Source organism: Strix aluco, chromosome 15 (genome assembly GCF_031877795.1).
Source record: "Strix aluco isolate bStrAlu1 chromosome 15, bStrAlu1.hap1, whole genome shotgun sequence".
Taxonomy (NCBI): domain Eukaryota; kingdom Metazoa; phylum Chordata; class Aves; order Strigiformes; family Strigidae; genus Strix; species Strix aluco.
In genome coordinates this window covers 12,920,199-12,944,791 of record NC_133945.1, presented here as the reverse complement: position 1 = coordinate 12,944,791, position 24,593 = coordinate 12,920,199, and the positions used below count along the sequence as shown (strand labels likewise).

General features: G+C 38.7%; 1 protein-coding gene and 1 long non-coding RNA gene across 14 annotated transcripts; one reads left to right on the top strand and one right to left on the bottom strand.

Annotated features, from left to right (window-relative positions):
- The first annotated feature begins 56 nt into the window (after nt 1-56).
- Nucleotides 57-16,363, top strand: SMIM10L3 (small integral membrane protein 10 like 3). 5 transcript variants are annotated; one of them, XR_012625179.1, is made up of 4 exons: nt 57-330; nt 11,539-11,651; nt 12,706-12,766; nt 14,596-16,363. XR_012625179.1 is itself a non-coding variant. In XM_074840313.1 (3 exons), the coding sequence occupies exons 1-2, from the start codon at nt 145-147 to the stop codon at nt 1,130-1,132; spliced, it is 261 nt and encodes an 86-aa protein (XP_074696414.1). In that variant the 5' UTR covers nt 57-144; the 3' UTR covers nt 1,133-1,168; nt 1,879-8,455. The 5 variants fall into 5 exon arrangements, 3 of the variants coding, with proteins under 3 accessions (XP_074696414.1, XP_074696416.1, XP_074696415.1); XR_012625178.1 differs by having other exon boundaries at nt 12,706-12,988; XM_074840313.1 differs by lacking the exons at nt 11,539-11,651; nt 12,706-12,766; nt 14,596-16,363 and adding exons at nt 1,058-1,168; nt 1,879-8,455.
- Nucleotides 11,538-24,582, bottom strand: LOC141930044 (uncharacterized). Of its 9 annotated transcripts, XR_012625185.1 has the most exons (8): nt 24,429-24,582; nt 23,904-23,990; nt 23,719-23,815; nt 21,819-21,989; nt 19,822-19,958; nt 17,220-17,293; nt 17,012-17,108; nt 11,700-13,668 (listed from the first exon to the last, which is right to left on the bottom strand). It is a non-coding gene; the product is annotated as an uncharacterized LOC141930044 (long non-coding RNA). The 9 variants fall into 9 exon arrangements; XR_012625186.1 differs by lacking the exons at nt 19,822-19,958; nt 24,429-24,582 and adding an exon at nt 11,538-11,589 and having other exon boundaries at nt 12,850-13,668; nt 23,904-24,419; XR_012625180.1 differs by lacking the exon at nt 24,429-24,582 and having other exon boundaries at nt 23,904-24,422.
- Nucleotides 24,583-24,593: the final 11 nt, after the last annotated feature.

Here is a 24,593-nt window from a genome sequence, read left to right as displayed (position 1 = left end):
CCCCCGGCGTACGGCGCGAGGGTCACGCACGTCCGCACGTCGCCGGCGCAGGGCTCCTCCCCGCTGGCGACACCCACCGCCGGGCGCGGGGAGGGGGCGGCTGCGGGGCCCGGGCGGCGCGGCGGGGGCCGCGGGCAGGGGTATATGGCGGCGGGTCTGTCCGCCCTGGCTGCCAGGCTCTCCCAGTCGGCCGCGGCCAGGTCCTACGGGGTGTTCTGCAAGGGGCTGACCCGGACCCTCCTCATCTTCTTCGACCTGGCCTGGAAGCTCCGCATCAACTTCCCCTACCTCTACATCGTCGCCTCCATGATGCTGAACGTGCGGCTGCAGGTGGGCGGCGGCAGGGGGCGGGGAGGGCTGGCGGCCCGGCTCTCAGCCCGGTGGGGCCGCCGCTGGGCGCGGGGGAGCGGTGACCGCTCGTTCCCGGGGGCGGCGGCTCGGAGCCGCTATCGCCTCCCCCCGCGTAGCGGTAAAGCGCCGCCGGACGCGTCCCCGGGCTGGGCTGGGGCGGGGGGAGGTCGCTGGGGTTCGGCGCGGCTGCGGTCGGCTGCGGAGACCCGCTGTTGCCTGCGTGCAGGGGTGAGTGCCCCGGCCCGCTGCTCGCTCTGGGCCGCAGCAGCACACGTGCCGCGTCCTCACCTCGAGTGCGTTCGTGTTACTGAGCCATAGTCAACTTAAAGACAGACCATAAATTGTGAATATGTGCGTGTTGGTAGTACATCCCTGCCACTCTAAGGAGCTAAGAAAATTTATTTCATAAGGTGTGGTTTTTTTTTTTTAAAGTCAAGAACAATTGTAGCAGGGAAAACGTGGAGAGAGTTTTAAATAGTGTCACTGTATGAAAATGACAGTTCAAATTTAATTTGCATGTCTCCTGTCTTGAGCCTGTTTCTTGAAAACACGGAACTCCCTCAAACAGCTTTGACCTAAAGACATGAGAGGCTCTCACTCTTCGTAAGGTTGAAGTTTCATTGGGTTTGTGATGAAATAAAAGCAATTTAACTGGCAACAGAAGCAGGCTATGGACTATGACAACAAACATCTGTTCTGGCCACAGATTGGACGCTTTCTTTCTCCTCATAAACATAACTGTAATGAAAGCTTTGACAACTGGCTAGTGTCCAAGTGCTGAAAGACAAGTCTGGTTGCAGTTTGTGACTTGTTAAAGGTGAGTTGAAATGGGAAGAGGTCACAATGTGGTGTCTCATATTTTTATATTTGGGTCTCATCCTACAGTTCTGAAGCTTGAAATCAAGCCACGCTGCCAGGAGTTGTACACGTAGCTTAGTAGCCTTGGTGGCTAAAAATGCTTTGCCTTTTGCTTGTTATCTGTGCTGGTACACAATAGTTCTCTTGTAACAACATCAGCTTGTCATTTGATTACAATACAGGCAATGCCCTCTAACTGTGCTGGTGCAGCCAGTCTGACCAGTTCCCTCTGGGAAGCCGTGCGTGGTACACTGCTGATTTCCAGCACTGTGTATCTGATTTCAGTATGCACTTCTGTTTACAGGAGTATTATTTTAATATTTGCTTTTAATGTTAAGCCTTTAATCAGTTACAGTCTGCATTTTCTACTGTTACCCAGCAAATCTCTAGCTTCTCATTTGCTGACTGACATTGATGCCTGTTACCAAAAGAGAGTTTGTAGCAGATTAAACTGAAACTACAGAAGAAATTTTATATTTGGGTATCCTTCCTACCTCCTTGGATGTGCTCAAGCAGCCCATAGGGAGACTTGTCTGTTTGGACTACTCTTACTTTCTGCAGTTGGGTTGTTCTTTATGTTAAAGATTTTTTTTAAAAAAATTTTTATATACCAGGCATCAAGAAACTGGGATATTAGTGTAATAAATTTCTGCATTTTTTTCTCTTTAGGTCCATATCGAGATCCACTGACTTCGGACTTGCTGTGCTGCTTGCACTGTATGCTGCAACTAGAGTCAATCGCAGTCATCTTCAAATTCAGCCTGTCGTGAAACAGCAAAGCTATGCTCGTCTTCTCTAGGACTATGAAGAAAGATTTAAACCAGAAACGAGTATGTGACGGTGGCCCAGATCGTCACAAGGCAACAGCTCACCTGACCCATGTGCATTCCATGTTGAACAATTCTCAAAATCATAGTAGCAGTTTACAAGAATTATTTTATTTTAACACCAGGAATTGTTCTCTCGTTAATACTATACCTCTGCCTTCTGTTGGCAAGGATATGCCTCTGAGTTTGAGTGAATCAGCAGGGAGGAACTCAAGTGCAGCTGCTCCTTGGAAGGATTCATTTCATTTGCATTTTTCTTCTGGGAAAGACAGTCTTGATAGGGTTTTTCACTGCATTAATAGAATTTCAGTAATGGGCTGGCTGGAGAAAGCTTGCAGTTTTGCTGGAGACTTTAGCTCATGCAGTCCAGGAGACAACTTTGTATGTTTTGCACACTTCTGGCTGGGAAATTTGCAGTGTAATAAAACCCTACAGTTTCTGGAATTAGAAATGAGCAGTAGCAAAGAGAATGAATCACAGCTTGCATTTCGTAAAGAGATGGAGCTTGGTGGACTTCCTGATCTCTGTTCTATTCCAGTTGCCTCACTGAACGAATATGCTATGGGACTCTTAAACAATCAGAAACCGTGTTTTTTGATTTGTTACTTAAACCTTGTATCTTCAGAGCCAGCACTTGGATACAATCAAATGCTTTCAAATATACAATATGTGACTAATAATTTTCACATCGTACAGCTAGTAACTTCTGTGCTAGCTTTTGCACTTAGCAGGTGTCTCATATGCAGTAGTGAAGGTAAAAAAGTACTAAGATTTTAATAATTATTTTAACATTAATAGAAACTTAAATAGCAGAGACAAGGTTACAGTTCAGGTTTTAGTGAGAAGTAGACAGCTAAAGTAAAAATTATACTTGTGTAATTGCCAGTCAAACTGGCTGCTGGAAGAATAGGGACTTTTTTGGGAAGGAATACCTGCATCTGCGTGGAAAGAACTTCTTAAATCTCAGAAATCTTTGGGACTTCTGCAGGTCTGCTGTTAACACTAGACTAGAACCCAATGTGATTGTTTAGCACAGATCCTTTGTTTTCTTTAGGGTTTGTATTAGCAGAGTGTTCTGGCTATTATTTACAACCATTTCCAATGAAACTGTTTCTTGTAGAATTGAATTCCTGCTCTGAATTCAACAGTAACTAACATATCAGTCCTTAAAACACTTTGAACTGGAAAGGTGTTGGGAGGGTGATCTTCAATACAGCGTAATTCTCAGCAGTGTTCCTTTTCACAGTACTGCTCTAATTTAAACAATATCTCATGAGCTTTATTGGGCTACAAATAGACGCTATAAACAATTTTCTAAAAGAATGTTTTCTTTCCTTGAAAAAGTGATTGTTATCACTGAAGCATAGTAATTATTTCTTGGCCTGTTGACTTTGGCTTTGGGACAGACTTCTGACAACAGGGCTTGGCAAAAACTGGAGCAAGAATGTTGGAATCAGTAGAGCTGCTTGTGAATAAGAATTTGCAGGAATAGGCTCCCATGGGCTTTTAGACGAAGAAATTAATTGTGCAGTAGGTCAAAATTTGAACGCAGTGTCCAAAATTCTCAACAAGGGAGTTGGTATAGGTGGGCTTAATGTGCTCCAGGGGCTTACCTGAAGAGGGAAGTATTGATACGGTGAGTTAGAATGCATCATCAGCTCACCCTTCACCCTGAGTTAAAAGTGAGGACTTAATGCAGAGTAAAGTCATGCCAGTGATTTACACACCAAGTATCCTTTTTGCTAGCTAGCTTAATTTTGGAAAGAGAGTAAGTGATGTTGCATTTAGTTTGAACTGAATTCACCTGGAAAGCCAGTAGAGTTTCTAATGTGGTGGTTATTTGGGTGTTGGCACACTTATGTAGAAAAGACCTTGATCATGAAGATGAGATGCTGGTTATCAGTTTTATGGGGAAATATGTTGGAATTTTTTAATGTTATTTGAGTCCTGAAAGTAAGATATACTACTTTTTATGTTAAATGATATGTTGTGTTTTTATTATCCCTATTGGTTGGATATTTCTTCTGGATGTTAGAAGAGAGAAAAAGCCATTTACTTTAATTTAGAAAATAACTTTTTCCCTGGTGTGTACTTATATTAATTGTTTAACTTTTAGACTTTTGACCACATGATTACCTGTCACAAAATTATCAAATCCCACAAAATAATAGGGGATTATATACTGTAAGTAATTATTTTGACAGCAACAGTTTCCTCTTAGTCAAGCCATTCATGCTATTCACTCCCACCTCCACTGCTGCAATTTATCACTCTTGCAGTGGTATTAACACGAGATTAACAACAGATCGCTGAAGCAATGTGGATCTGAAACCCCAAAACACCAGAAACAAATATACTTCTCCAAAAGTCTGTGCCTTATTTGAGTTATGGTGTTAAGCTGTTGTCTGCATACAGCTTGACCCAAAACAGGCACTTGGCAGAGCTGGGGATAGAGGAATGGAGGTGGGGAGGTGTTGGAGCGTGTTTAAGCTGGCTTGACTGCTAAAGAAAACATTGTGCAACTGCATCTTAATCTCTATAACTATATAGGTAAAGAAATGCTCTCTTCCTGTATGGTGAGCTTTTTTTTTTTAAGTTGCACATAAACACAGTCCTGCATCTACAGTTGCATTTACTTCCTATATAAAGACTCAATTGGCACAGTTGTACCTGTAGCTGGTACTTGAGACCTTGTCTGTTCAGCTGAACGATTTGGCCTGGAAGATTTTCTACTCTGCTGTACATAATTTGGGAACCATAGTCACATACAACAACTTGTAGGTGATATTGTCAGGTTAATAGGCAAGAGGAGTAGCTAAAGGCATAAAAGTATTAATCCAGTTTTTAACACAGCTGTTCTTTGTGGTGATTTTAAAGGGGAGGAAAAAAAAAAGGGAGGGGAAATGAAACATGAGAGAAACCACCTGTAAATTAGAATTTAAATGTGGGTACACTGGGGTGCCAAGGGTTGTCTCTATCCATGACAAGCCTATGCAGAAGGGGATCTTGGAACATTGAATCACATCATGTATCACAGTCCTGTTTTAAGCAAAATTTGCTTTGAGTAGCCTTTAATCACTTATTACAGGATCACTTTAAATACAGATACAATGCAGCAAAGCAGAATGATGGATTTTTTTTGTGTATATGTATATTGAACATAAGATATAAAGAATATGTCTTAAGTGAGTGGATTTAATCCATTTTAAGATAGTTTATGTACTTTGCCTTGGATTTTATTGCTTAAAACCTAAAAGGTAACCTTCTAACTTGAACATTCCTTCTGAATTTCAAATAAAGGATAGTTTGGTATGTTAAAATGTCATGTAATATACTGCACTTTAAGCTTGGGGAGGCCATAAATTGAAAGCACTGTTCTTGCACTAATAGAACTGTTTGACTGGCAGTGACAATGCTCAAATGGCTTTTACTGTCTGGGGGGAGAATAGTGAACCAGAAGGATGGCAATCCTTTAAAAATATATGTCAATCAAACACTATATGGTTTAGACCACTGTTCTCTTCCTACAAACGTTTTGATATTAACTCATCTCAAAAGATGGAAGGTGTCACAGCTAAGAACCAGTTTTCATGGAGTTTCGTGGCTTCAGTAAGTCAGCTGTGGAAAGCTTTTCTGAGTAAATATGCCATTAGGGCTGAGACTGGCTTGGATGATTATTATAATACAGAAGAATAACATTTTTAGTAGGGGTAAGGGACCTGTATACTGAACCGGAAGTTGCCTTCTTATTTCCAGTTCCTCTCTCATCTTGCTCTTCTCTTGGCGTTGGAAAGAGGTATTTCTAAGCAAAATGTCAGGGTTCTACTAAACAACTCATGCTTTCTGAAGTTTCATTGATTAGTGTCCAGATTCTTCCTGCACTACATAGCACAGAGTTCTATTTCTGCCATTAGAAAACAAGTAAGAAAATATTCAGTATTTAGAGAATTGCCTAGTAGTTTCCCATAAATTTACACTTGAGTGGAAATTTACTATATGGTATACTGCTTTGAAAACAAAAAAAAAACTTCTAAATGTATGCACACAGCTCTGCATGTAGATAAAAAGTGTTTTATCACAGTATGATGTTGGAATGCTTATGCAAATGCTTATTTACTTTCTGACATTACAATGCAAAATGCAGTAGAGATGGTGTTGTACTTCCCAGTGTGATATTAGCTAGTGCAATCTTTAAACTGTCTCATGGTGTATGATAATGCACACATAATTTCTATCTGTAGACCTTATTTAGCCTTTTGCTTTTTCAGTGTTGGGTTGTTTGGTTTTTTTGTTTGGGGCTTGGTGTTTTGTTGTTTGGGGGGTTTTTTGGTGGTGTTCTAGGACTGTAAAGACTGCACTTTCTTAAAACTTTGCCAAAGTTTGCTTTCTTTCTGCTTTTTTCCTCCCTTGCCCCTCCTTATAGGTATACACACTTCTAACTTTTGGAAGAAGCAAGTCTGTATGTACTCTCCTAATATATCATCTTATTGTCTACCTGTTCCTTTTGGTTTTGTGGCCTGGTCTTACCTGTATCTTCCTTCTCTTCCCTCCCCATCACTTCTCAGTATAAGCATATGCTGATATTCTGTTTCAGGAACACTCCCCTGTAATGAATTATGCATAAAAAATTGACAGAAACCATGTAGAGATGTAGGCATCCATAGTCTGTCACTAGGGTGTGTGACAAGTGGTATATCTGACAGAGCAATAGGTATTCAATGTGACATATCTCTGCTTTTTCTCTTCAAAACAGCTGCTTTGCTTAAAAATCTAAAATTTAATTTAAATTTGTAGTACCTCTGTCAGCTGAGAATTGCAGCTAGAACTTGTATCAAATACACTGAGGTCAGAACTTAAGAAACAGTTACACTAGCTTCAATACTCTTCAGGTTTTTAAGTTATTAGTGTAACTTTCTGAAAAACTCACATGAATGTACTCTGAAGGTTTAGAAACCTTTTTTTTCCCCTAGGAGTGCATAGAATAAAATGTGTTCTGACACGTGTTTCTGTGATGCAGTCAATAACCGGGGGGGGGGGGGGGGGGAACCCCACAAAACTTTTTAGGATTTTTAAAAAATATTTGTGATGAATCCCCTTCTAATATCTCGGACTACAAAGCCTCTAATCCTCAAGGAAGAGTTGCATTTGGTAGAACTTTCCAATAAACAACTTGTTGCCTATGAACATACTAGTATTTATGATCAGCTCACTTAAATACAATGATATAGATATCAATCTGCTGATGGTTTGAAAACAATAATATAGAAGTGCTAGAATAATGCTATCCTTTACCACCCTGCATGAAGTAAATCCTATTGGTGTGCACTTTGAAATTAATCCTGTATTGCATTCCAAAATCTCAATTATCTTAGTCTTTTTGGAATTGGTGATACAAGAGTCAGACCAAGTAGATGGTTCTTTTGTTGTTAATGATGAAATAAATTTAAAAGCTAAAACATCTTAGAAAATGGCCTGAGGGGCTTCCAGAAAGAATATCTGCCTTGAAGAGATCCAGTTTATCTCTGTGATCTCAATATATTTATAGTCTGTTTTGCAACTCTCTTTTCTTCCTTCTTTGTGGAAGATTGTATAAACCTGATGGCAAAAATTGTTAAAACCCAGATTTGTAAAATTAAAGAATACTGATACTTTTCTGTTTTGTAGTCAGTTTTATCTAGTATCAAAAATAAAAATACCTATATGTAATTTAAGCTGTTCTTAAAAGTAGGTAAATCTAATGCTTAGTTCCTGACGTATTACTTGAAGTTGAGTGTTTCATGAACTTCCTTGAAAATGGGGCCTGCTACCTGCTGGTGACTAACACTAACTTTAAATGCTGACACTTAATACTTCCTGTGAACTGTGATGTTATCCCTGCAGAACAATTTTAATTTATGGCCTTGGTCTTTGGCCCCAATAATTTTTTTTTTATAGCAATGTGGGAGATGGAGAAGGCTGCCACAAACCATTTTTGTTTGTTCCAGAGAAAGATGTTTACAAATTTGTATGTATTTTTAGAAATTTATTGTAACATTTCTTGAGAGGAGTTTCCATAGTAAACTTGAACCCTGTTGTCCTAATAAGGTGAATACAGACTTTTGAATAATATGGAGTGCTATTTAAGCTTCCAGAAGCTGTTGATTGTGATGCTGCTCGCTTATACCACAGGAGGGAGTTAAACATCAATCTTTTAAATATTTTCAGTTACGGCATCGTTTTTTCTTAGTACAGTGCATTTCAGTTTATAAAAGTATGCCGACTTTGGCTTGTCTTATGGATTGTCACTGCAAATAGGTTAATGTACAAAATCAATACACAGCAGTAATGTATTGTAACTGTTTACAATTGAATTCTGAGTACCAATTGATGGGTTTTATCAAGCTATTTAAAAACAGAAATAAAAGTCTTTTCAAAAATGATGTTTTGTCTGTGCTCTACAAAGGAGCTAGTTCTGGTGCTTCTCATTCCAATTGTATAAATTATACAGATATACTTAAAGAGATCATGTTTCTGACTATAGTCATAGTGGCTTTTTCAGAGATAGTTTGAGCGCTGTCTCTTTACTGAAACAAATTTAAAACCTGTCTGAGAATAAAAAGGCTAAATGCCTTATGCTTGGCTTTGGAAACTTGGTATTTGAGCTCTAGGCTAGCTTAATCATGTTAGCCACCAATATTCATTCATAGGCATTCTCTTTACACACTTTTTTTTTAGTGCCACGCCTTAACAAACCAGTTACATTCAATGCAGTTCCAAGGTATTTCCTAACCAACTAGCTCTAATCTTGCATCAGAGTTTCATTTTACAAGGGGGAAGGAAACCATGCTAAATATGTAGAAAGGCCACAGGAACTCTCTTGCTTATGTCAGGATAACATTACTGGATGTTTCTCTTGAGTTAGAATCACTGCAGTATTAACAGATATGTCAGACCTCTTGTTTTTGCTGAACAAAGTATTTACCTTAAAGGAGTGGAATAAACATGTATCTTCTGCTTAATGTTGAGCATTAAAAAACATTAAAAAACCCCTAGAAAACCCTCACTTCTCAGATCTCTCTTCTGAAAGTTGCTATCATGACTTTTTGATTCTAGACTCAAAAGACATGATTCACTTACAGTTTCTGTTTGATCTCAGGATCCCTTGATGCCACAAGTGATAACTTTGAGGAAGTATGTTATTGTTATGTGCTGTGTTTATTCTGAAAAGAAATGGTATTGACAACCCTGAGAAGGCTGATACACATTAATTTTGTACTGAAGGTATTTTTTTCTTAATGATGAATGCTGAGAGTATCTTTCCCCTCAAAACATGCTTTTTTTTTTTTCTGTTACAAAAAAAAAAAGGAGGTGAGGAGGAAGGGGAATGAATGTAATCATCTAATAAGATCTGTTAAGTTTTGGCATGTGGTTAGGCATCCACAGTTAAGAAAGTGCTATCAAGATGCTCTCTGCACTTCACTCTAGATTCCTCATTGCTTCTGCAATTCACGTGGTACGTACTGAAGTAATAGTTTCTAACCTGTTTGGATGCCCATGATGTTCCAGCCACCCCACTGTGACACTAATGTGATCTAGCCTTAATTACTCAAGTTGTCATCACTTTCAGATGGTTTATCAATAATTTTATATATATTTATATAAATGGGTATGATACCTGCAGTACATGGAGAACTTCAAGGAACTTGGAATACTTTTGCAAATAAACTCAGGAATAGACATGCTACCACGTGCATATCCAAATCTATTCCTATTAGGATTTGAATTCAGATTCAAGTTGGTGGCCTATGTCTTTGTCCATCTTGTACTGCAGAATTCTACGAGAGCAGCTAATTGGTACAGGAACCAAATTTCCTCTATGCAAATCTGAGACTGCCAGAGGACCTTTTAGCAATTTAGACCAATCACAGCATTTACCTCTTCAGTATGTTTCTCAGCTCTTGCCTTTCTGGCAGATATGATAGCAACTTAAAATTAAAAAAAACCCCTTGAACCAAACACAAATACCAAAGATTCTGCTGAAGATATTCACATTTCTTAAGGAGATGATTTTTTAAAAGTGGATGGAGTGCTTTACCTTCCATTAAAAAAAAATATTGGATGGGGGTCTTGTAATCAAGAACTATGGTGTGTTTGTAAAAATCACGTTATAAGACTCTTGAGTATTAGGAAGTGCTATGTCTGTTATCACAAATATTTTCTAGACATGTCAAAATACTCCTTTACTCATCTTTAACCTCATAGTTCAAAGAAAAGAAAAAAAAAAACCCCAAACACATTTTGGAATTCTGTCAAGTATTATGCATTGTTAAAAGTATCCCCAAGGGCAAAGGACCAAAATCAACACGGAAGTTAAATGCTCACCTCTTGCTCATTGAACAAAAATGACAAGCAGGATGTTTTCGATGCTCCTTTTTTTGGGGGCTAGTGGCTGGAGCCCTTAATCACTTCAGCTGGAAGTTATTCACAAATGACCCTTCTGAGCTCAGTAATCCTGTCTTGCTTCGTATAATAAAAAAAATCCTTTCTACAGCAGAGATTCCTCAATTGCCTTTCAGATCATCGCCTTGCATTCCAAGTACTGCCCACAGAATGCAAGCATGTATGACCTGCTCCAGAGTTAGAATAGTTACATTTCCGATTTCTGGTCTTTGGTCCCCTCCTTTGATATAAAAGCATTTAAGATTAGAAAAACAAAAACTATTTTTATGATACTGTATAGCACCTTTCTAAGGGCTTGCTTGTACACCTTCAGGTGTCTGTCATTTTAGGTCAGGTTTGTCGATGTTGAATTTTCTATCAGGCTGAAAATCAGAGACTACTCCAAAAACTAGATTCACTTGTCAAGACAGAATGAAAATTCAAACCATTTTCAGAGTTGGACAGCCTTCTTTTATCTTCTGTTCCCTCTGGCTGCTTTCTGAGTGAGAACATCTGTAGAGACTATAGCAGGTTTCAAGTACTTCACTTTGATATACAGTGTGTGTTCCCAACAATCTGTTGGTTAAAATAAAAGCTGTCTGGTGTGTGTTGTCACTGTCAAACATCATTTTCAGAGCTCTTCCTCACAGTTTCTTTCTGGTTTATAATCATTCATTCGTAGTTGATAACAGTATCTTCTGATTTCTTTCTATTTAGCTAAACTACTTACTTGCCAATGCCAGCAAGCTAGAAGTCTGTAGATATTTTCATCACTGGATGTTTTGTTATGATCAGTTTGTCAAGCTTCTTCACTACTTGCTCAATTTACAGTTAATTCTAATATATTTTCATAAAGTATCCATAGGCGTTGTAGCTATTCCTGAATGGATTATTTAGCAGTTTCTCTTTCCTCACATAGGAAGTGGTTTTTCTGAAGGCCTCTATTGAAACAGCATTGTCCAAAGGTTTGATTCCATTTTGTATATTGCTATTGTTACTACAGTTACTATAAAAGAATGCTTTTAACAGTGAAAATACCTCTGGTAAATCTTTGTTACTCACATGTGCTTGTTAAATCCATCAGCTGATCTGCCTGGGAGGGAACTGCACTTCTGCCTTGGAGCAGATATTCTAGCTGGGATAGATAATGACATACACAAGATGACCCTTCTCAACCTCACATATAAAACCTGAGAGGTAAGGAATAAACTCAGGGGGGAAATAAAAGACCAAGAAAAAAAAAAGTGCTTTGAACATAATCTTGGTTTAATTTTGATAGGTCATCTTTCCAGAAACATGGAATGAGAAGAAGTAAATTACAACTTGAGACAAGAGGCAACGTAGATATGATCTGATTTTTCCTTCTAACAGGAACTCTGTCAAATAGTTCAGATTCCATGTAGGGGGTGGGGTTAAATAAGGACTGGAAATGGGCTCAGAGGAAATAAAAAAGCACAAGTATTTTACATCCATTTTATGGAAAAGGAAAATGACACTTTTACTATTTTCCCCCGAGTTATTTCCAGTCCTACATATACCTTATGATAATGCAGAGTTAGAAGGTGAAGCAGCCCATTAAAAATGTGAGGAAAGCAAGCAAGGTTTTGGGGGTTTTTTTGCATTTCAGAAAGTGTAATCAATAAGAAGAGAAATCTGATAGTAGGATTTATCTGTTTAAGTAACTTAGAGTGGTTTTAGTAAGACAAATCACAGCTTCAATCCTGTAATCCAATCACAGAAGATCAGTACTGATATCTAGCCTTGTTGACTTAATCAGAGCTCTGGAAGCATGAGGAACTCCCTATGTGAACCAAACTACAAGGTCTGGACTTGTGTATTTTATGGGAATATCCTTAAATTTAGGCCAGGTTAAAAGTCCAGGCCTACTGACAGTAGAGTTGATGTGAATCTTCCCAGCAATTCAAATGGAGACAATACCATGTTCCTGAAGTGCTTTGAAATTTATTGCATACTTCCCAAATACTGTACTCCTCATAGAAAAACAATCTTAAAATAGAAGTGTATTATTTTGAAACAAAGAATCAGCATTTAGTAACTGAGAATTACAAAAATAAAATACACAGTGTCCAAAGTTACAGCATACTGGATGGTCTTCTAAAACAGAGAAAACTCCCAGGAATTCCATTTGTAAAATGGTATAATTTACTACTTCATTCGCATGAATACATTTATAACAGCTTTTGCTACGAATTTTTACATAGCTTTAGTCACTCTTGTTTTTTAATTTTAGATATTCTCACATGAACTGCACAAGTCATTGTTAACAAGGTTATTACAGCTTTTTATGCAAAGTAAGTGTAACTTTCGTTGTTTTTTTTTTTTCTTGGAGTGTTAAATTTTAATTTTTTTTGTTTCTCAACTACACATTGTTTACCTGTGATATGCTGGGTTTTTCATTACTTTGTTTAAATTCAGCTGCTTGATGTTGGTGCTGCAATAAAAGAAATAGAAGTTTCATATTTTTATCTACTACTAATGATCAAGAAAATATATTGGACTATCTTCTTGAAATGGTGAGTTAATGAAGTCACACCAAATTCCATTAATAAGAAAGTCCTTACAAGAAATTAGGCTGTTAGAAGAAATATGTATGAAAAAATATTTTCAGAGCATTTTTTCTTTTCACAGTTTAAATCACAACAAATTCTGCTTTCGAATTACTCTGACGTTAAGTTGTAATAATTTCTTGTTATTGTATGGAAGAATCCACAGTTTCTCCCAGTTATTCTGAAGGGTGTTGTGACTGACACACACATCGGCAGAGTAGTAATAGAGTGTCCCCTTGTAATTTCTGCTTATAACATAAGGCACCCCAACTAATAGTATATTCAATAATTCAGGGAGAATTTTACATGACATTTTTAAAATTTGCTGCTATTACTGTTGGCTTTATTAAAGAAGTACTACAGAAGTGTTAAATAATTGCTGATTGTTAGCAGAAGGAGAGGATAAATTATTTTAATCAGGCAGACTCCAAACTCAGAAGTGGAGTCTCTGTCTAAACTTTTGCTAATGAGGTCTGTAAGGAAATCAAAAAAGAATTCCCATTATTCAACCGATTATTGAACGTGAGTGGACATGCCTCTGTTCAAAATTGGACTGAAACCAACGCAGTATATCCACACCAGCTTTGCAGCAGCCTTCAGAGAGTCTTTTGCTCATCATACTCCCAGCATACCTCTAATCTTGTGATCTAGAGATAAAAGACCATTTCATTAACATAAAATATGAAGTTGTAGTTTTCTGACTGCATATATAACCATATATAAATATTTACATATAAACATACACATGCATGAATGTCTTTGCTTGTTTACCTCACGAATAAATTTCTGCTTATGTGCTTTCCATAAATGGTAAAAAGTCCAGTAGCAAAGAATGGAAACACATCCCTAAGTGCTACATTAAGCATGGTAAAAGCATACCTTTATTTTCTGTTGAATTATTCTGGAATTAATACATATATTCCAAAATTCCAGTGTGATAAAGGTACTGCTTTACTCATTCCTATTGCCTATGGTCAGCATTCTGGAATAACATCTTCAATTGATTAGCAGTTCAGATTTCTGAGAAAACTCGTTTATCTGCATTTATCTGTCATTACTTGCAGTTTCATAATCTAATAAAACCAATATTATCTCCTTTCTAATAGTTTCAAGAAAGCTTTTCATGATTTTAGCTGAAGAATATGAAGAAGAATTTATCTCTTTTTAAGTCATAACTTATATCTCAGCTATACTAAACCAGAATGAAATACAAAAAGGGGATCTTTGTACAAATTATGCAGAAAGCCCAGACCATTTCAGGAAAAAGCAGCAGCTAGAAAAAGCACTGTCAGGCTACCGTTCGTCATAAATCTGGAAATTCTGTAGAAGCAATCAGACACCAAAGATTCAAGTATAAGAAATGCCCAGAAGTACTTCATGGAAACATTTAACCTATGAAGGAGATAATCACTCTTGTCAACAAGTTAAAAAAGGTTTTCACTGTGAGAGAACGAGACATTATTAAGAATATAAATAGTACTCAGATAACAGTCTATTTATTTTGCAAATGTGATGACGATGTTGAAAAATTTATGTTTGTTTTAATTGTAGTTATCTGCTATCTTGTTTTTCAGGTTTGGAGTCTTCCATACATTTTGAGTCCTGGAAAAGCCTTACAGATGGGAATAAAGAACAAGGGCTCGATTTTGTTAGTCATGAGAATTCAGCTGTGCTCATTATCCATCCTCTACTGAAATGGTTTCTCTTCTAGCAGGAATACCGGAATGCAGGCCTTACACAGGCCAGAGAGGAGAAAACATCCTTGCAGAAAAGAATTCATTTGTTCTCAGCTGGTACAATAACTGAACTAAACATCCTAGATTCTCCTGCTTTTGAAGTGTTCTCAGTGTTCTTAGTCAACAGCAGATTTCAAAAACTTTTGTGTGAAAAGTCTTTGTACGGTTACTTTGTACTGTTATTTCCTAAAGCTTTCGATTTTTCCTCACAAACATATAAGGAAATGGAGAAGATATTCTGTTTAAAAAAATATTCTTTATCCAGTGTGAAAATGTTGAGAAGTACACATTTACTTGAGTAGCTCTGTCAATTAAAATTGTGCAGTAAATATTTTAAATATGTGAATAATTTTTCTATAAACCATGCTTTAATAGTTCTGCTGTTTTGAAAGCAAAAGATTTGCTTTCAAAATAGATCTCCACCATCTTTGTTTAATTTTTGGATATTTGGAAATCTTCTACATCCTGCTGAATGGCACACCTGATGTAGACATCCTTAGAGGAGAGCTTGCATCTGTACAACTGAGATTTCTGGTATTTGAAAATATAATGAAGCTTTTAAAGATACCCATAAAAAAAGGAAACAAAAAAATTTTTAATTGAATTACTTTGTAGGACATTAGTTTTTCAAATGTATCTATTGTATTTTGTACACTAAGTCAATTTTTTTTTTACATTACATTGCCTGTTTTATCTGAAGCATGGCAATTTGCCAACCTTAGCTTTTAGTGATAAATTGTTCTATACAAAGCAAAAGTTTTTATATCTGAGGCCACTTCCTTCTGCTATTTTATCATCTTCCTGGTTTTGTCTGTTTTCAATAAATGCCTTTGTATTTTCACATCTTTTATATGCATGTATACACAGATCCTTTCCTCTGTATTAAAACTGATAGTTCCAAGTTGGTAAGGATAAAAAAGACCAGACTGTTGACTTCAATTTCATTGCACTAATATACTATATGGATGCTTTTATATTACAGTGTTAAAAGATCTTAACATATATTAAAAGTATTTCTTGAATCTGGGAGTGGGGTGGGGAAGCAGGGGTTGATGTTTCATAACAAGGTTTTAAAATGGAAATAATCTCTGGGTACAGCTATATTTGAGTACTACAGATTGACACATGAAGGCTGGGTTCTCACAGTGAAAATGCGTTATTTTAAAGCATCTCAAATTTAAGCATACTGAAATATAAAATCTAAAAAGAAATTATGGTGGAGGCCAAACATCTCTCCTTCATCTGTCCCAAGAGGTTGAATATGTCTGCCTGAGGAGAAAAATCTAGAAAACTCAGCAGTGTGGAGAAGCCACAGAGATCCCTGCACACACAGTGGAACCCAAAGAAACTTGAGGGAAAAGAGAACTGAATTAGGGGTAGTCAGGGGAGAAGAACAAGATCAGAGGAAAAAAGTTGAAGTTGCAATGCAGCAAACTGGAGAAAAGCTTTTGGAACTTACAAGAAAGAGAAGCTGTCCCTGACGTCACTGCCCATTTTAGCAGTCTGTCATTAATTCCTCTTTCCCACAAAAAACTGTTACTAAGGATGTAAGCTGCAAATCATCATGTACTAATCTTTTTATAAAGTCATTTTTGTTGTTGTTCTGTAGACCTATTGTTCTTTTATAATTGTATTAATGGACTAAAAATAACAAGGGCAATTCCATCAGACATAATTTACAATTTTGTTTCTTAAGAATAATTATTTTATATTGTTCTGATTGAGATCACAGAAATCCTTTTCTGACCACAGAGGTATAAGGTACCAAATTCATCCTTCATGTAACTGCACTGAGGTAAATGGAGTTACATAAGGAATTAATTTGACCTGTCTCCTCCATTTCCTTGGAAAAATTCTTTGTTTTAGTGCCTGCCAAGTTTTAACTTTGACTCTCCCTTGCTTCACATCTTCTTGTACTCAGAGACAGTTTTTCCTTCTTTAAGACTATGAAGAGAAATACAGCAGGAGAAAGACAATTAAGGTGAAGATCTGCTTTTAAAATTGAAAGTACGCTTCGACTATGGTAAGAAAATACCAAAACCTTTTTGCTTTGGTATAGAGGTGTATGGCATTATTCTTACATCCATGAGAATATGAAAGGAATAAAATAGTATGTATAGCCATGAGAGGGAAAGGATTTAAGTGATGTTTTTCTGCCTCAGACCTCGTGTGTTTCTTTATAACTGCAGCAGTTGGAATAAAGACAGACCTTTCTTGGTTAGAGACAGTAAGAATTTAAAATATTATACATCACCTCTTAACAAAGAATCACCTCCCCTTTTCATCTGGACTCAACAGGAGAAAAAATAGCGTACAAGAGAAGCTGAAGGCATATTCTCACCGGTATACAACTGCAATTTCATGATACAATAAATTTAGTTTTTGGATGGCAACATGGCACAAAATTCTTTGTACAAATTCAACCCACCAATACAAAGTTATTTATAAAACAAAACTCTCACCAAACAAGGAGTGAAGAGTGGTTTTACTCCTGATGATTTTACGTTGGAGTTGGTATCATCTGTCTTCCTGTTGCCTGTATAAAGCCAGGATAAAGCTTGGTCTAAACACTGTAACTCATAGCTGGTAAATCTTGGCAGCAATGCAATTATGTGGTCATATTTGATCTTGATCAATTTATTACCATTAGATGATCTAGTACTGCACAGATCAGACATTAACAAGCACATAAGTCTGACTAGGAGCACAGTCTGAGAAGGGCTGAGCATGAGGGATCAGGAAGTGAAATTGATGGAGAGTCTGTGGTTCAGAATAATGTTAGAATTATGCAGGGATATTGTCCCCACTGACAAAATAACTATCCACCAGCCTGCCTGCTTGCTTTCCACACCATCTGTGTGTCAGTCTACCAATGCTGCAACTGTGCCAATGCAACTGTTTGTGGGAGCAGAGTGTGAACTTAATAGATGGAATAATTCTGGATAAAAATTATTAGTTTAGACAGAACTTTTAAAATCTGGATTGAGTGATCCGATTTACAGCATGGCTTCACAAACGGTTGCATGAACAGCTGAGAGGGCACTAGAAGTCACAGTCATTAGTTGCCAGTTCCTGCTCCTGTCTAAATTTATGGTTCCATATTTATTAAATCCAGATTTGTGCACTGCTGACTAGCCAGCAACAAGATTTGAGCCAGCTCATGTAGAGATACACAATTGCATTTCAGAAGCTCACTGGTGAATCAACAAGAGCACCTGGTACTAACCCTTCTAACACTGTATGTCATGAGCAAGTCCAGCTTGTCACTTGGCTGCCATATGTACTGTGGGATGCCAGCCCTGTGACACTGTGGAGGTGTTTAAGAAGGCTTCTCTAGGCAGGGAGGAGGAAGGAACTGCGGGGGCCTTCCCTGTTATCAGCACTATTACAATAAATCCCTCAACTTCTGCTGTATGCATGCAGCTAGAGCACGACTCACGTACGGTCTGCAGCCCAGCTACGGCTCCCAGTGCAGTATGAATTAGGAATTTCAAATTCCCAGGCCTTTGTGAGACTGGAGAATGGTATGTGATAATACATTTAACCATCCAAGCTGGAGCTAGCTAGCAGAGGTGAATTCACAGACTGCAGCTACTGCTCAGGGTGGGAACAGAGTCTGGCCTTAATCAGTGCACTCTCCTTTGAGAATTACTTTACATCAAGCTCTTCCATTTTCCTTATAGAAAAACCCTCTCAAGCTTCATGCAAAATTCCACTCATGATCTGTTTCAGCCCATGTCCTTTGAATCTCTTTCTGTTATTTTAGGCACAGTTTTCATGCTAGAAAGCATCCTGTTTGTGTCTAGTACTATGCATAATTAATACAGGTAGAACAAGTTCTAATGCAAAATATATTTCAGATCATAAGCATTACAGAGTTGGTGGACCTCCACAATTTCTAATGCGTTTGGTTTTCCTCACTGGGACATTCTGGTGTTCTTTACTCCATGAGTCACCAGTGGCCCTATCAGTGTTACACAATGGAAACAAACACTGACTTCCAAAACCAGTAATATCTGATGCTAGGAGTAGATTAAGCTCATTTAAAAGTCTTAAAAAACCCCAACAACCTCAAAATATGTTAAGAATTGGAATTTTAAATAAGCTGCAAATAAAATTCAGGATGTGATTTAAAAGTTCATCTGGAGAAAAACCCATGCAAAATTCTTAGGAGAGAGGCATCTTTAAATTTGGGGTTTTTTTTACTATTTTAAGGGAATGAGCTCCCTATCCATACAAAAAAAGCACCATCATAAGAGGTGTTTGACTTGCTAAACTTCAGCTTTGATGTTCTGCAAAGCAATATAAAATACTTGCATGTAAATTTTTTTTGCACTAAATGAAAGGTGCAAGCACTTCTGAAACCGTTAAGACAACCAGCAAACAGGATTTTCTATAAATGTGTTTTTCCAGCTGAGACAAATAAGATATGTGTGACAGCATAAACATTTTAAGAAACAATAGATGGCTAAAACCCGTCTGCCAGACAGAGGAAGTCAAAGAGTTTGCCTTAGGGGTTTAAGAATACCAGATTATTCAAGTACTGATAAATAAAAAAAAAATATAGGGGAAAAAAAGACATGATGATGGACTAAGACCTTCCTGTCTGGAAACTGTTAGGCAATGCTTCTTAAAAAAATAAAAATTGTTTGATCGTCTAGATTTGAAACAGAAGTATTCTTTAATACAATAGCTGAGTATCAGTGTCAGTGATTCTGACCATCAACAAGATATTGTCTTAGGAAATTTAATGCTTGCACCATTTTTCTAAAAATGTCAGCATTTAAGTGAGCAAGTAGTAAAATCAACCAAATAGTTCTAGTTTACAAAATGTCACGCAACATCTGTATTTTTTAAGATGTATCTATATTCTTTAAGATATGTCTATATTCTTTGAGAATGTACATTATTATTCTTAAGACTGTACAGATGTTCATGTCTTTAAGATTAACTGTTCTCCTTAAGGGTAACTATAAAATCCTTCTTACCAAATCTAACAGAAGTCACAACAAGACAGACTTACAAATTAGCAATGTCTTGACTGAATGCATGAAATGGGAATACCTGCATGCAGGATGGCTATCTCATTAAATAAGTTTTCAAAGATTCTTCTTTCCAACAGTAAGGTACATTATTCCATCTCCCCGTGTCTGATACTGATGTTTAGTCTGATGGCACAATGGCAGTTACTTTATTTCTTTCTGCATTGAGAAAAATCAGAATTGTATTTCTTGTCTTTGAATACAAGTTACTATCTACTTTGCAATTACTATCCATGTAATAAACATCATCATAGCTCATGCTTTTTAGAAATAAGTTTATGAAATCTATCATCATAAAATGTTTACATCACTGAAACATTTACATCACTGAAAGAGGAAATTTACCATAGTAAGATCAAGCTTATTTCTTTCTACAAGTAAACTGAAGATGAATGATGATGTTTTTTCAGAATTTCCATTAACCAGTAAAGAGCAATCCAGAAAAAAGGGAATCCACTCTTGCTGAGGAAAGGATGTGATAACCAACAGGGCTCTCCTACTCTTGAATTCTTTGATTATTAAAAAAAAAAGAAAAAAAAAAAAGGGAGGGGTAAAGAGTCATTTTCATTCACTGCTGCTTGGAATATGGTTCAAATTGAAATTCATAGAAATGGCTTAATATTTAATGAGCCTTTTAGACCACAAAAATGTGATGTAAGGGATTCAGTTGTCTTCACTGACTCTCTGCGTAGGGATGAATGTCATAACAGATGTGCTCCTGACCCCTTAAAATGAAAAATGACACGATAAAGGACTACTTAGTGGAAACTGAATCAGAACAGGTACTAAACTATCCAATGAGAAAAAAAGGACAAAGTGTATTATTACCTGAAAACTCAGCAAACAACCACACTTATCATTAAGGAATCAACCCTGCCAACAGCAGTTTTTGGAGAAAGCCCAATTTTCCCCTAAAAATAATTTCAACAGACCAGCTATTAGACTATTATTTACATGAATGACAGACTATGAAGTTCTTCCAACACAGAAGGTTAGACTTGTGGATATAAAACTGGCAAAACATACTTGTGGTAAAAATAGAGCTATGACTACAGAAGGGACTGCAAGAAAGAAAAAAAAGATCAAGCAATCTTCAGAAAACTGTTGATTGAAACCCTTATTAATATGGAGAGAAAAACAGAATTCATATGTGTTTCAAAACAGAAGAATGATCAAAGTTCCAGAAGACAAAGTAGATGTGAGAGAATTATTCACATGAGTAGGAAATAGTTTATTGGAGTGTATCCTAAAACTTGCTGAGATTGTAGCCTCTCTTGCTACTTGGCATCTTTGTTGGTAAGGAATTAACCAGTATTTAATGATAATGGCATTGTTACTGTCAAATTACCAAAAACTACAGAGTAGTTCTGCTATGGTAGAACTACTATAGCTACAATATAGAACTAGGACTGTAATTCTTTAGTTGATTTTGTACATTTTCAGAAAAACTATTTCTGACCTAGTTAGGTTTATACCCAGACATGAGACTTTATACACAGGAAAATGAGACAACATAAAAGGTTTGATCTTAAAAGCTTCTATCACACATCTCACCTGAAGATTAAACAGCTTTGTCCAGTAAGCACCTTGTATGCAGAACTACCAGTTTTATGCCCACAACACTTGCAGGATCAGGCCCATGCAACACCAAGTCTATTTATAGTTGTGCTGGGTTTGTGTGGTGGGGTTTTTGGTAGTGGCGGAGGGGGCTACAGTGGTGGCCCCCTGTGAGAAGCCTCTCCAAAGCTTCCCCTGCTCCAAGTCAGACCTGCCTCTGGCCAAGGCCCAGCCAATTAGCGATGGTGGCCACACCTCTGTGATAACATATTTAAGAAGGGAAACCTGAGAGAGGGTGAGGGACTCTGAGGAGGAGTTATGAGGACACTTATGTGAACACTGAAGTCAGTGGAAGGAAGGGGTGGAGGTGTGCCAGAGCAGAGAGCCCCCCTCTATCCCATGATGAGATGTCAGGGCCCCCCTGTGCCACCCCTGGGGGTCACCAGAGGAGCAGAGACCCACCTGTGGAGGATCCCTGGGAAGAAGCAGCCCTCGTGGTTGTAGTTTGGTGCTGGGAGGACTGCAGCATGTGGGGGTGACCCACGCCAGAGCATCTCGAGAAGAATGGATCCCGTGGGGAGGCCTCATGGCAGAGAGAGTTTGTGGAGGACTGTCTCCCGTGAGAGGGACGCCCTGTGGAGCAGGGAGAAGAATGCAGAGGAGTGCTTCCTCCACCCTGGAGGAGGCACTGGCAGAGTGCCTGCACCCCCATCCCCTGACACTGCACAGGAACAAAACTGGGCCTGGGAAGAAGGGAGGGGTGGAGGGAGGTGTTTTAAGACATGGTAATGCTTCTTCTCCCTGCCCCATTTTGTCTATTAAATGGTGGTGTTAGTGTGTGAATTAAAGTGATGTTCTTGTTTTTCTTCCCCTAACAAGTCTGTCTTTTGCCTGTGACCATTTAATGGGTGAGCCACCCCTCTCTGTCCTTATCTCCATTCCTGAGCCTTTTGATTAATTTGACTCCTTCCCAGCACTGGGGGGGGGAAGGAGCAAGTGAACGGCTGCATGGTGCTCAGTTGCCCTCTGGGCCTAAACCACAACAATAATATACACCTTATGTATGAAAATTTCAAGTTTTAAGGAATATCTACCATCATTTCAGAGACAGCCTTGAAGAAGACATTATAATTTCAATACTCTTTTGTACTATGTATCATGAATGTTATCCTACTAAAATAGGACTGGAAAGAATAGATTTTCCTTGAGATGGTATTGAATGACATATATTTCAAAGTTACGACAGAGTAAGCTACGTATTCAATAACGCAAAATACTGAAAATTTAACTGTTTGCTCAAGTTAATAATGAAGTTATAATAAAGAACATTTTGCTTATCTCACAAGTCTGACGTTGTCTGATTTCACCATAAAGTTTATATAAAATATCTCAACTGATCACATAACTAGGAGTCTTTTTTTTTCATATATTGCTTGCATCACAAAATAATTTTTACCTTTGCTATTAATTTGAAGAATTTTAAAACCTAGTATTGCTTCCATGAATTAAACAGGAATTTTGTACTGAATTGGTGGGAGGAGGACTGTTCTCCACGGCTCACTCTTCTCTGCTGTTAGAATTAGTGATTGGGCTATCTTTTATTTTGCACTAGAATTTTCCTTATAGCTAAAGTATATTAAGTTACACTGAAACATAGGAAGGAAAAAAATTATACTGACAAAAACAACAAAGAAATATATTTTATATAAATATGTAAAAACAGATTAAATGAAAGCAAACAGTCTGTGATAAATTATAAAATTAGAATTTTTCGTATGAACCAGATTCCCCTCTAATGTAAGTTAACAGTTTGCTCAGTGTGCAAAAATATTCAAAGCCCACTGTCAGTGTCTGCACTGACTTATTTTAAAACCATCCTGCAATTGCACTTTATAGACACATTTCAAAATAAATCTCTTCCCAAGGTTTTATGTAATCATATCCTTTTTATACACTAACTTACTAAAATTATAACAATGTTTAATCTAAAATATGAAATACAGATGAGTATTTTAAAGGTTTGTATTGTTTATGATTTCTAGATGAGGTAAAACGCTTTATCACCAGAGCAGCTGTCAGAGCCAAACCTCAGCTCTCAGCAAAATGGGCTGTAATAACCACCTATTAGCAGCGGTGTCAAGAGGTGAGAGCTCCCGACACAGCTTCCTAGACAGTGCTCTGTCCCGTGCCAGCCTACAAAAGGAAAATGAAAACCCCAATATTTTCCTGTTGGCTGACCCTTTCCTCCCACAGCTTCCTGAGTAAAATTTTGACACCAAAGGTTTTAAAAAAATAAAGAGGGGTGGTGCCTGAGAAGGAAGGAAGGAAGAACAGTGGTCTGTGCCAGCACATTTCTGCTTACCTTTACAGACTTTGGAGGCTGCCGAACCCTGACTCCCGTGGTATCTCACTGAAGATGTTTACTGAGGACTTAAGAAATCCCACAGATACTCTGACTCCTAGGGCAGTGAGCAGCCAAATCCTTTCTGTTACCAACACAGACAATACACACCAACGCAAAACCCGTAGGGGAACCGTCCCACTTACACACACATGGCTCCTGCGGCGGGGGAAGCACCCAGCACCCCTCCAGCGCCGGACCGGACTCAAGAACAAGGAGCAAGCAAGAATCAGCTGAAAACATGCAGAAACGTCATATGCCTCAGGCTCCTTTTCGGAGACTTCAACCCACCTCGTCCCCCGTCACGACGAGGCTTCAAGCCAGGTCGGCCCTTGCCTTCCTGTCACCTCCAGCTCTTTCTTCCCCCTTTTAGACCTCTCCAAAAGAGTCGGCGGCTCTGCAGACATTTTCTGGCTACCGCAGACCCCCAGAGAGAATCCCTACCGACATGACACCCAAGTGACTCGACGGCTCCCCTCAGCCCCTCCCGCCGTCGCCCTCAGGCTGCTCCCCAGCGGGTGCCCCGCAGACCAGGCTCCTCCCGCTCCCCGACCGCCGCGCTCGCCCCCTTCCCGCCGCGGCCGCCCCTCGCCCCACGGCGAAGCCCTTTTAAGGGCCTCAGCGCTGCCCAGGCCGCGCCGTGAGAAACCCGCCGGGGAGCGAACACCGACTAGGAGAGGCGGGAAAGCGGGAGGGACGCTCCCCGCCCCGGGCCCGCTCCGCCGCAGGGCACGGCCCGGGAGCTGCCGCCCCCTGAAGGGAGGAGGCAGCACGGCGGTGGCCGGCGACCCAGTGGCGGCGGGGGCGGTGGCGCGGGGCCGGCCGGGCCTGCTTTC